Source organism: Aquarana catesbeiana, linkage group LG01, assembly GCF_042186555.1.
Source record: "Aquarana catesbeiana isolate 2022-GZ linkage group LG01, ASM4218655v1, whole genome shotgun sequence".
Lineage (NCBI taxonomy): Eukaryota > Metazoa > Chordata > Amphibia > Anura > Ranidae > Aquarana > Aquarana catesbeiana.
This window is the reverse complement of record NC_133324.1, coordinates 826,177,524-826,190,850: the sequence shown is the minus strand read 5'-3', so window position 1 is coordinate 826,190,850 and position 13,327 is coordinate 826,177,524. Positions and strand designations below refer to the sequence as shown.

Below are 13,327 nucleotides of genomic sequence, written 5' to 3'. Positions count from 1 at the left end.
TGGTAATGGGTCTAAAATAGGCTGAGTAACAAAAACAGAAGGTTTTTTAAAAAACATTTAATAAGAATATTGCTGGGGTTGTAAAAAACTAGGAAGGCAAAATATAAACAGATTAAGCTTCAGCTTTAAACATACAACAGGATGATAGTGCTTTATGGCAAGAGACAAGCTAGAAAGGTGGCAACAGGCTATAATGGCCCAACAGCAGAGAACACTGGCCCAGCAACAAACTATTGCTAACCAGCAAGGCAAGCACTGGGAAGTCTAAAGCACTCCATGGACACCAAAGGGGCAGTAAAGGATAGGTCAAATGAAGGCTGGTATAAAGGCCAAGGTGCGCTGACCAAGAAATCTGATCCTTGAAATTGCCATTTTGTTCCATATTTCTGTATGCCATTACCCTATTATGTCCATTCAAATTGGGGGCACTCCAGTCTTCTTTTTATGTTCTTCTAAATGCTGCTTACCTTTTTTCTGCTGGAGAAGCTTTGATAGTTTCCACCTCTGGTAGTTCTATCAATTTTTATTATATTTCAGAGGGTTCAACTCTGAATCTAAGACCGTTCTCTGTTCTCTGCATTATTTTCTTCAGGTGAGATCCAACCTTCTCACAACAACTTCTGGGCCAGTTTTTCTGCTCAGTGGGGATGTTCTAAACCCACAAGCACTGCTGTTTATGGCAACAGTGAAGTTTTGTAAGCTGTTTAATTATTTTGTTTCCCATAGACACCTGTTTGAAACTGTTGTATACTTCCCCATAAACACTGAATCATGGACCAATCCAACCTTAACTTCTAATGTCTAAATCCTGGTACACACTATGAATTTTTTTTTTCATTCAACCCAGTGGCAGGCGGAGCCCCTGTACTAACTATCCAAAGTTAGTACAAGGATCTCCTCTGCTGAGCTTTTGTGTTCTGACAGGGGGACTGCCCCCCACCAGAACACTCTGATCAGCGCTCCTCACCATTGTCTGAGAGCACTGGTTGGATGCTGGTTTTTCAGCATGCTTGTATGATAGAAGCTGGCCAAATGGGTGCCATACACATGGACATTCAGCCCATGTAAATGGGGCTTAAAGTGGTTTGTAAAGTCATTTTTAGAAATCCTGTAATCCGTTGTATTACAAAATTATATAACGTGCAGTGTGTGTCTTTGTGTAAAATTATTGTGGGAAATACCTTATTTACAGCGCCGCTGGGTGCTCAAGTGACCTGCCGAAGCTCTGCTTCCCCGCTCCGAGCACTGCAGAGGGAGGGACCGAGCTCTCCCACTGACGTCAGCTGGGAGGAGAGCAGCAGGAGGTCACGTGAGCACCCAGTAGCGCAGTAAGTAAGGTATTTTCTGTAATAATTTTACAAAAAGTCACACAGTGCACGTTATATAATCCTTTAACACAGCAGATTACAGGATTTCTTAATGTTAATGCCTCAGACTCCCGAGCTGACAAACAGGGAGGGAGGAAGGGGCAGAGGGGGTAGAGAGAAGAGCAGCGGGATGATGGAGGTATGTAAACTGGGACTTTGAAAATCAGCGACTTTGAAAAGTTGCCTGCACTACTTTGATGTGACTTTTGATGCAAGTTTAATCCAGAGAGTGTAAAGTTGGGACAATATTGGCACCCCTGGGTGCCTTGAGGTTTCTTTAGGCATGCCTTGGCAAAATGCCTAAAAATGTCTCAAAAATTGTATACAAGCCACCATGTGGATGAAGCCTGCCTTTTAGTTACACAAAGCCACAAGTATTCATTGTGAACCATTACAACCTTCTAGCTGCCGGAGTCCTAACAACCATTGATATAATCAGTTAATAAGGAGGCTGTCAGTCGCTTCCATAGCATCATTGTTTGACCCTCCTCTGCCCCTCTCCATCAGTGTTGGGGTCAGATTAGCTGAGTGATGGAGAAAAACTGGGAAAGAGGAGAATCATTGGAATACTAGTCAGTACCAGTTTGCAAAAGTGTATTTGCTTTAGAAGAATAAATGACCTCTAATGCTGGGTGTCCTAAGTGTGTGGATGTTGCTGCATTATGTAAAACTAATAGAATAGCTTTTGCATTTTACAAATTATCAAGACTGTCCATAATTTTTAAAGAGTGCATTAACTGAAAAAAGGTTGAGAAACACTGATCCAAGGCCCTTCTTCTTCTGACTGCTAGTCTTACGAGATTCAGAATGATTTTTGGTGAGGCCACTACTGTGCCGCTTATTTCCTGGGGAGAAAATTGTACCTTAAGACTTGATCTCCCTTGTCCTGCTTTTTTTCACACAGAAACACAATAAAGAACACATTTACTGATTTTAAATATACCCAAAAGTGTATCTAGGATTAGTTTTCGTTGTATATCTGCAGTTTAAACATATATTTGCAATAATCAGGCAATGCTTGGGGTTCAAATGATTGCACAATAGAAATGGAAAAAAATCACACTTGAAACTGTAGTGTAGAGTAGAATAAATTAGGTTTGCTAATGCCGCGTACACACGACTGGACTTTACGGCATACTTGGTCCTGCGGACCGGAGTCCGGCGGACATTTCGATCATGTGTGGGCTCCAGCGGACTTTGTTTCCCCAAAAGTTCGACGTACTTAGAAATGAAACATGTTTCAAATCTTTTCGACGGACTCGAGTCCGGTCGAAAAGTCAACTCGTCTGTATGCTAGTCCGACGGACAAAACCCGACGCTAGGCCAGCTATTGGCTACTGGCTATGAACTTCCTTGTTTTAGTCCGGTCGTACGTCATCACGTACAAAACCGTCGGACTTTGGTTGATCATGTGTAGGCAAGTCCATTCATTCGGAAAGTCCGTCGTAAAGTCCGTCGAAAAGTCAGCCGGACAAAGTCTGCCGTAAAGTCCGGTCGTGTGTACGCGGCACAAGGGTAGCATAAGATAAATTTGTAAGCTTCCACATTTAAGTCCTTTTTAATGTTTTTTAAAATTTATTTTATAAACCTTTTGTTATTTATCTATTCAAAATAAAAGACATGACCATTTTCTAATATATTTTCTCTACAAAAAGAGTATTTATCAGGAATTATTACCCATACTAGAAGCTTGCTTTAAGATTTCTGCATGACTATAAGGCTATGACCACGGGATATTAACCAAAGTTAGGTATGCTTGGCAGGAAATGGTTAGCTCTTGAAGGTAGATATCTATTAGGTGTATTCTTTATCTTGCATATGTCTTTTGATGTTTTCAAAGTTCTTGACATTTTGGAACTCAGTTCAGTTTATCAGTGTTTATTATAAGTGTATTTTTTTTTTACTTCAAAAGGAAATCCATAAGCAAGTAGCTCCCTCCCACCTTTCCAAACATTTCCTTTCTGAGCAAGAGTACACTTATTGGCCACTGAAGTATTCTCTCATTGAACACGGGAATAGCAGTTGGGCAGGGCTTACCCCACAAGTCAGGGTAGTCAAGCCGCTAGTAACAAAGTAAAAGTAAATCAGCATGATGTACAGATGAGGGGGTTGTTGCTGATAAATGTAAAAGCAGGCATCTAATGGTGCTCTTAAGCTAGGTTCATATTATTACATGTTGGGAACATGTGCAAAATCACATGTATTCCCAACACGCAATGAAATACGCTGCTCTATAGCAGATCTGCAGGGGTGCCATTAATTCTTATTGGCAATCCTACACATTGGCAAGCATGTGCATTTTCAGCGCACACCAAACTACATGGTGCTACAGCACCATGTATTTCGATGCGGCAGGATTTTTAAACAAGGGTCAAGGACTTGAAATGAATAGGCTGCCCTCCACATAACACACATGTTGCAGTAAAGTGAACCAAGCCTTAAGAAGCTTTAAAAATGTAATTGTTTAAAATGGCATACATGCTATCTTGGGTGATCACTATCACAAGTAGCAGAGGCGGCTCTCTAATTAGGCAAATAAGGCGGCCGCCTAAGGCCTTGCACTCCCAGGGGCCTCGCAGCCGCCTAATATGCCTAGCGCATGTGTAGGAGTTGCAGGGAATGTCCCCCGGTCGGTGTCCCCGTCTTGCATCCAGGGCCACAACTCGTTTTCCCCACCCAGGGGCGGAGTGTCACTGACCACTGCCCGAGGTCGGAAGGTCAGTGGCTGGAACCATGTACTCCTCTCCCCCGGCTCCTCCCTGCTGCCGTGCACCGCGGATCTCTGACTCCGGCTATGTGCAGAGCTTGGATAATGCCTGCAGTGGCTGAGCAGCTCTCCCGGCTCCCCGATCTCCTCTGCAGACTACAGGGTGGACGATCTGAAATGGAGGAGGACCTGTCAGAGCTGATGCCCGGCGATCATCCAGGAGCCAGTCTGCAACTAACAGCCTCAAAGGTACAGTCCTGCCCATGCCCGACACTGACTCATCCTGACCTGTGACGTCACCTTCTGACTGAGGGCGCCCCGAGAATTACCGCTGCCTTCCGCCCCTGTGACCTCACACATACTGCCCTGAGTGATGATATGCATGCAATCCGGCATATGATGCCACCTACTGACCCCATGCTATCATCATTATCCTCCTCATCCCCCTGTTCCTGGCATCCTACCTCCTGTAATATTCCCACTGTCAGCTTCCTACCAACTTACCCCTGTCATCATCTCCATCCTCATCCTAATCCCCCTGTTCCTGGCATCCCACCACCCTACCATCATCTCTGCTGTACCCCACTGCCAGCTGACTACCACCTCACCCCCTGTCATCATCATCCCCTACCCCACCTCTGACATCCTACCACCCTGCCTCCTGTCATTATCATCACCATGTACCCCTCCTCTAGCATCCACCACCCTACCCATGTTATCATCATCCTTATCTTCATCCCCCCTGTACCCCACTGTCAGCTGCCTACCACCCCACATCATCATCATCCCCCCTGTACCCCACTGTCAGCTGCCTACCACCCCACATCATCATCATCCCCCTGTACCCCACCTTCAGCTGCCTACCACTCCACGTCATCATCACGCCCCCGTACCCCACTGTCAGCTGCTTACCACCCCACGTTACTATCACCCCCCCTGTACCCCATGTCATCATCATCCCCCCTGTACCCCACTGTCAGCTGCCTACCACCCCACGTCATAATCATCCCCTCTGTACCCCATGTCATCATCATCCCCCCCTGTACCCCACTGTCAGCTGCCTACCACCCCACGTTATCATCACCCCCCCGTACCCCACTGTCAGCTGCCTACCACCAAACGTCATCATCATCATCCCCCCCTGTACCCCACTGTCAGCTGCCTACCACCCCACGTCATCATCATCCCCCCCGTACCCCACTGTCAGCTGCCTACCACCCCACGTCATCATCATCCCCCCCTGTACCCCACTGTCAGCTGCCTACCACTCCACGTCATCATCACCCCCGTACCCCACTGTCAGCTGCCTACCACCCCACGTTAATATCACCCCCCCTGTACCCCATGTCATCATCATCCCCCCTGTACCCCACTGTCAGCTGCCTACCACCCCACGTCATAATCATCCCCCCTGTACCCCATGTCATCATCATCCCCCCCTGTACCCCACTGTCAGCTGCCTACCACCCCACATTATCATCACCCCCCCCGTACCCCACTGTCAGCTGCCTACCACCCTACGTCATCATCATCATCCCCCCCCTGTACCCCACTGTCAGCTGCCTACCACCCCACGTCATCATCATCCCCCCGTACCCCACTGTCAGCTGCCTACCACCCCACGTCATCATCATCCCCCCCTGTACCCCACTGTCAGCTGCCTACCACCCCACATCATCATCACCCTCCCTGTACCCCACTGTCAGCTGCCTACCACTCCACGTCATCATTATCCCCCCGTACCCCACTGTCAGCTGCCTACCACCCTACATGATGATCATCATCCCCCCCTGTACCCCACTGTCAGCTGCCTACCACCCCACGTCATCATCATCACCCCCCTGTACCCCACTGCCGACATCCCACTCATCAACGTCCCCATCATCCCTCTATATCCCACCTCTGGCATCCTACCACCCCACCCCACCCCCTGTCATCATTCTCATCTTAATCCCTCCTGGTACTCCACTGCCAGCTTCCTACCACCCCACCCCCTGCCCTCATTATCCCCCCCATACCCCAACCCTGACATCCTACCACCCTGCCTCCTGTCATCATCATCCCCATGTAACCCACCTCTAGCATCCACCACCCTACCCTTGTTATCATTCTTATCTTTGTCCCCCACGTACCCCGCCTCTAGCATCCACCACCCTTCCCCCGTTATCATCATCATTATCTTCATCCCCTGTACCCCACTGTCAGCTGCCTACCACCCCACCTCATCATCATCCCCCCTGTACCCCACTGCTGATATCCTACCACCGCGCATATTGTCATCAACATCCCCATCATCCCTGTACCCCACCTCTGGCATACTACCACTCTACCTTATGTCATTATAATCCTCATCCCTCCTGTACCCCACCCATCCTATCACCCTACCCCCTATCATTATAGAGGAGATATGATCGCAGCCTCTCCCCAATACTGCCAGCATCACCCCAAACTGCATCCTGTCATCCAACCAACTGTACCCCAACAGTTGCATCACACACCATAATACTGCCCTGCCACCCAGTGAGCAAAGAGTAAGTGATAATGATAAGCAGTAACTCATAGCAACCAATCAGTGAGCAGTAATAATGTGCAGTAACCTCTAGAAACCCACCAGTGAGCAGTAATAATGTGCAGTAACCTATAGCAACCAATGAGTAAGCGGTAATGATATGCAGTAACCTCTAGCAATCAATGAGTAAGCTGTAATGATGTGTAGTAACCTCTAGCAATCCATCAGTGAGCTGTAATAATGTGCAGTAGCTTCTAGCAACCAACCAGTAAGCAGTAATGATGTGCAGTGACCTCTAGCAACCAATCAGTGAGCCTGGAGCAATCAGTGAGTGTGAACTAGATATTTATGTTTACATTATTAAAGTTTTTTTTAAATAAGTCTATGTGCATTTGTTTTTGGGATGTTGGAATGGGAAGCGAAATTGCTAGGGGTGGGGCCAGGAAAATGTTTTAATTATTTTTCCCATTATGGGCATGAGTGGGGCCTCATGTCTAAGATTTGCCTAAGGCCTCACAAAGCCTAGAGCTGCTTCTGACAAGTAGTAAGACTATTCTTTAAAATTACTTTAGAACTGGAAAATCAAGATAAAGTGGTAAGTATGAAAGCTGTATGCTCTTCTCCCGGCCAGCTGTAGACAATTTCTTATTGAATTTATTGGTAGTATTCAATAAAATTGCTCCTTAGCTAAATTAAGTAATGTTTATTGCTTTTTTCAGTGAAGATGATAAAAAATAAGGTCATGGTGTTCTGCAAAAGAGTTGTATAACTACAACTGTAAAGCATGATACACACTATTCGTTTTTTTACCGTTCAACCCAGTGGTACAGCAATCTCCCCCTGCTGTGCTGTTGTGTGCTGACAGGGGGACGCCCCCCGCCAGAACACTGCGATCAACGCTCTCCGCCATTGGCGGTGAACACTGATTGGGAGCTGCTTGACTGCTGGTGTGCCTTACACATGGGCCAAATGTTGGCCAGTTTTTATTGAACCGGCTGCTGCCAGCCGGCATTCGGCCTGTGTGTACGGGGCTTAACAGTTGTCTCCTATCAATGTTTTTTAAATCTAAATCGAATTAAAATAACTAGCCATTTGGGTATGCATTTAAAAATAAAAACAATTACTGTATATTTCTTTGCACATGCCATCCCTCAAAGTTGTGTGAAGGTATCCAACTTGGCATGTTCCTGGAAATTTAATTTAAAGAATATGTATAGATTCTAACTTTTTGTTTGTTTAAATATCACTGTTTATTGACCATTTTCATTTGTATTAAATATTCTCAATGTTTATTATAGTGTGTGATGCTAAAATATTAATTTTGATCATCATGCTAAAGTAACAGAAAATTAATTATACAATTGTACACCAAATAATCATCCAAATATGTCAGTTCAGTTCTATGTAAAGTCTCCATAGCCAAAAAAAAAACAATCACAGCTGAGATGCTGATTAACTTGCTTGTCCATGTTAGATATATCCTAATATACTATAGGATATACATTTATTTTGCAGACAGAAGCAGTGTTCTCCATTTCTATGTGACAGGATGGTATTGTCTTTTTGTGCCTCTTATAAACAAAGGATTGATAACAATCCACTATCAGATACCAGCAGAGTCAATTGGCTCAACTCCAAAATGTTAGTAAATTATTTTATTCTTTTGGCGGTGGCTCAGTTTCTTGCTTTGCTTCTTCTGGATCTGTAGCCTCCAAAACTTCAGGCTCAGGCTTTAACATGTGCTCAATTTTGGTAACCCTCTGTTTAAGTTTCTGTTGCGCTGAATCATACTCTGCCAACAGTCTAGCAAATTTGGTTTGCAAGTTATCCACCAAACCTTCCATGTGAGCTACCTTCTCCTCAATGTCTTTGGGGTCAATGCCTGAATTAGCAACATCTAAATCAAGAAGACCGTCCTTCATTAAAATTTGCCTTCCTTTTTCCTCTAGCATGGCTTTTGCATCAGGATATTCTGTCAGAGCTTCCATAAGGTCATCTTTGGATAGGCAGAAGAGATCAGAATATCCAATACTTTTGATATTTGCTGTTCTTCTGTTACCAGCTTTACTGCCTTTAATGTTAAGAATACTAATTTCTCCAAAGTAGCTGCCATCACTTAAAACCACAAATTGTGTAATACCATCATCTGCTACAACAGCAAGTTTACCTTCTTTGATGATATACATTTCCCTTCCGATATCACCTTTCCTACATATGTAATCTCCAGGGCTATATACTTGAGGTTGCAGCTTCAAGACCAATTCAACCAAGAGTCCAGCTTCACAATCTGCAAAGATACGGACTTTTTTCAATGTATCTAGATGGACATTGATAGCAATCTCTGCCCTTAATTTGTCTGGTAGGTATTTCAACACTTCTCTTTCGTCAACAGCTTTTTTGTTTGTCCACAAGTAGTCAAACCATTTAATTACTCTTTTTTCCAAATCTTTACTGACTTTACGGAAATGCATGTACTGTTTGATGGCATCAATTCTGCCTTGGAATTCTGCCCTGGCAGCATTCATGTTTGAAATCATGGAACCAACGTTACCGACGATAGTAGCGAAAATCAATACTCCCACTAAAAAGTCAGCAACCACAAACCAGAATTCAGAGTCTTGCACAGGTGGTGGTGTTTCACCAATGGTTGTTAGGGTTAGTGTTGACCAGTAGAGACTGTACACATATTTTCTAGCCAACCGGCCATATTCTGGGTCTGAGGTGTTCGGGTAGACCCATGTGTCTGCTCCAAACCCTATAGCTTTTGAAATTGAATAGAATACACAAGCATTCCAGTGGATAATGATTACGATGTACATGATGAGGTTAGATATTCTAAAGATGTTTGGATAGTTGGTCCTCGTCTCAGTTCGTTGGAAAAACTCAAACATTCGAGCAACTCGGAGTAATTTATTCAGCCTGAATTCTGGGTAGTTTAATCCAAATTTAAGATACAGTATGTCTGTTGGTATAATGGACAAAACATCCAGCTTAAATTGTAACGTCTTTTTGTATTTGTCTCTTAGTTTGCCTTCATCTTTTACCAATAGACCTTGTTCCAAATAACCTTAAAAAAATGAGATCAGTGAAAGTATATGAGTAAATTGTCAGATATTATTATGTACAATATATTCTTGGTATGCAAAGAGTATTACACTTAATGTTGACAAGGCTGCTGCTAATTGTGAGACAATGAATTAGGGTTGTCAGCCTGCAAGAGGAAATTATGTTAAAGCGAAGTTCCACCCAAAAGTGGAACTTCTGCTTATCTAATCCCCCCCCCCCCCCCCCGGTGCCACCTTTGGCACCTTTCGGGGGGCAGGGGGGAGCATGTACCTGTTTTTGACAGGTACCCTGTCCACACTTCCGTCGGACCTCACCGTAGCGAGGTACGTCAGAAGTTCGCCCCCCTCCTCCTCCCTCCTACTTCCCCTGCTGCCGGGCCAGTAAGAGAGGCGGCAGCACCCAGCAGCCGATGGAAACATTGGCTGGGGTGCCGACATCTCTGGATTCCAGAACAGGTAAGTGTCCTAATATTAAAACTCAGCAACTACAGTATGTGTAGCTGCTGACTTTTAATTTTTGGAGGGGGAGGCCGGAACTCCCCAGAAGAGAAGCTTTTAACTGCTTGCTGGCCAACCTATAGCAGTTTTATTGCTACAGGGTGGCAGCTGTGCGCTGGATCACGTATATATACATGATCCTGCACTTCCAGGTAGGGGGCACGCATGCGCACAGCGGGCTGTTTACTTCTGCTGTCAATTTACACAGCAGAAGCCGATCAGCGGGTGCTTGATGTCCCCTGGCACCCACCGATCGGCAGGCAGAGAGACAGAACTGCGATCTTCCTATGCAGATCACCGTTGTGACAGGGGCAAAGGGATGGAGCTTGAGTCCCTGCATAGCAGGGAATAAATTCCATCTCTTCCCCTAGTACAAGTACCTCACACAGTTTAGTAAAACACAGTTAACTCTCTGATTGCCCCCAATGTTTAACCCCTTTCCAGTCAGGGTCATTAGTACAGTGACAGTGCATATTTTTAGCACTGTTCACTGTATTAGTGAATGTCGCAGTTCCGCTGATCCCAACCATTACTAGTTAAAAAAAAAAACATCCCATAGTTTGTAGACGCTATAACTTTTGCGCAATCAAATCGATTTACGTTTATTGAGATTTTTTTTTTACCAGAAGTATATAGCAGATAACATATTGATTTAAATTGATGAAGAAATTAGATTTTTTCAATTTTTTTATTGGATATGTTTATAGCAAAAAGTAGAAAATATTGTTTTGTTTTTTTCAAAATTGTCAGCCTTTTTTGATTGATCAAAAACCAAAAGAAAGATCTATTTGTGGGGAAAAAAAGGACATAATTTGGGTATTTAGGTACAGTGTCACACGACCACGAAATTGTAAGTTAAAGTAATGCAGTGCAGAAGTTCCCACGGAATGCAGTCTCCCCACACGCCCCCCCTATGGAACAACCCTACATTACCCCATATTTACTCACTACCAGACCCCAAAATATGGGCCAAATGTGGTATTAAACTGTTATCTGACCTCACCACCGGCATGGCTATACACCCCTTCAATCATCTAGTATCCCACAACAATGTGCCTCCCTCGCATCTATTTCGCTATATGCAACTGTCTCATGCGTTTAAAGCCCAAATATTACCCAACGACATGCAAATAGTGCAATCTGATCTGGAGAGGGTCACAAGTAGGGATGAGCCGAACACCCCCCTGTTCGGTTCGCACCAGAACATGCGAACAGGAAAAAAGTTTGTTCGAACACATGAACACCGTTAAAGTTTATGGGACACGAACATGAATAATCAAAAGTGCTAATTTTAAAGGCTTATATGCAAGGTATTGTCATAAAAAGTGTTTGGGGACCTGGATCCTGCCCCAGGGGACATGGATCAATGCAAAAAAAAGTTTTAAAAACGGACGTTTTTTCAGGAGCAGTGATTTTAATAATGCTTAACGTCAAACAATAAAAGTGTAATATCCCTTTAAATTTCGTAGCTGGGGGGTGTCTATAGTATGCCTGTAAAGGGGCGCATGCTTCCAGTGTTTAGAACAGTCTGACAGCAAAATGACATTTCAAAGGAAAAAAGTCATTTAAAACTACTCGCGGCTATTGCATTGCCGGTCTGACAATACACATAAAAGTTCATTGATAAAAACGGCATGGGAATTCCCCACAGGGGAACCCCGAACCAAAATGTAAAAAAAAAAAATGACGTGGGGGTCCCCCTAAATTCCATACCAGGCCCTTCAGGTCTGGTATGGATTTTAGGGGGAACCCCGCGCCAAAATTAAAAAAAAAAACGGTGTGGGGTCCCCCCAAAGATCCATACCAGACCCTTATCCGAGCACGCAACCTGGCAGGCCACAGGAAAAGAGGGGGGACTAGAGAGCGCCCCCCCTCCTGAACCATACCAGGCCACATGCCCTCAACATTGGGAGGGTGCTTTGGGATAGCCCCCCAAAACACCTTGTCCCCATGTTGATGAGGACAAGGGCCTCATCCTCACCACCCTGGCCGGTGGTTGTGGGGGTCTGCGGGCGGAGGGCTTATCGGAATCTGGAAGCCCCCTTTAACAAGGGGACCCCCAGATCCCGCCCCCCCCTGTGTGAAATGGTAAGGGGGTACAAAAACACTCTAGCAGTTGATCCAGGGGCCAAGTCCGATCGCCCCTCGGGGGGGTCAGGAAGGAATTTTTTCCTCTGCTGCACCATTGGCCCTCGCAGCTAGGGGTTTTTCGCCTTCCTCTGGATCAACGACAGGGGGGTAGGCAGCCGTACCTCCTCAAGTACCTCCGCACCTATACTAGCCCATCGCCACACCACTCCAGAAGCAGTGGGTAGCCATCAGACCCCTCCATCCCCCTGCAAGTGCTTCATCACCACATCAGTACCACCATCAGAACACCCTTCCTACTAGCAACACCGTCTTCCTCATCATGTGCAACTTCAAATACACAGCAGACACCCTCCACAGGCTAAGAAACACTGCCGCAACTTTACCGACCGCCACTCAAAAAAGACTAAAAAAAGAACAATTACTAAGGACCAACCCACAATCAACCAGGAAATGCAAGGAGACACCGATCCAACCGCAACAACTAGCATGCGCCCTGATCAACACCAGATCTGCAGTCAAGCACAGGCTGGAAATCCACGACTTCGTCATTGAAAACAACATAGATTGCCTCTTCATTACAGAAAGCTGGCTAACATCCGATTGCAACACCATCCTAACTGAACTGGTGCCCGAGAACTACAGTATCCTAACATAGAATAGAGCATAGAGGATAGAATCGGAAAAAAAGGAGGAGGCCTAGCAGTGATTTTCAAATCACATCTTGGGTTCACCAAACCAAACGTACAGAACTCAGTGCTTTTCATGGAAACACTCTCACTGCATCTTCAAACAACACCTCAAGACACCATTCACATACTACTATGCTACAGACCACCAGGACCAAAGACCAATCTCCTTATGCCACTCACTGAATTCTTCTCAATACACACCTTGAAAACCAAAAACCTGCTGGTACTTGGGGATTTTAACCTGTGGGCAAACTCTGCCCAAGACTCCATCGCAACCGCCTGCGTCAACCAAATGGAAGAACTTGGCCTTCAACAACTGATAAATTCTCCCATGCATGGTTCAGAACACACTCTAGATCTCATCTTCAAACAGAATATGGACATCAACGTATTTGACAACA

At 45.2% G+C, this 13,327-nt stretch overlaps 1 protein-coding gene across 2 annotated transcripts in view; it reads right to left on the bottom strand.

Annotated features, from left to right (window-relative positions):
* Positions 1–7,832: 7,832 nt before the first annotated feature.
* The window catches only part of CNGA1 (cyclic nucleotide gated channel subunit alpha 1), a 114,668-nt gene continuing 109,173 nt past the window's right edge, over positions 7,833–13,327 (bottom strand). For both annotated transcript variants that reach the window (XM_073608481.1, XM_073608482.1), the window contains one exon: positions 7,833–9,650. In XM_073608481.1, the coding sequence (XP_073464582.1) occupies positions 8,239–9,650 (1,412 nt within the window). In that variant the 3' untranslated portion in view covers positions 7,833–8,238. The remainder of the gene's footprint in view (positions 9,651–13,327) is intronic.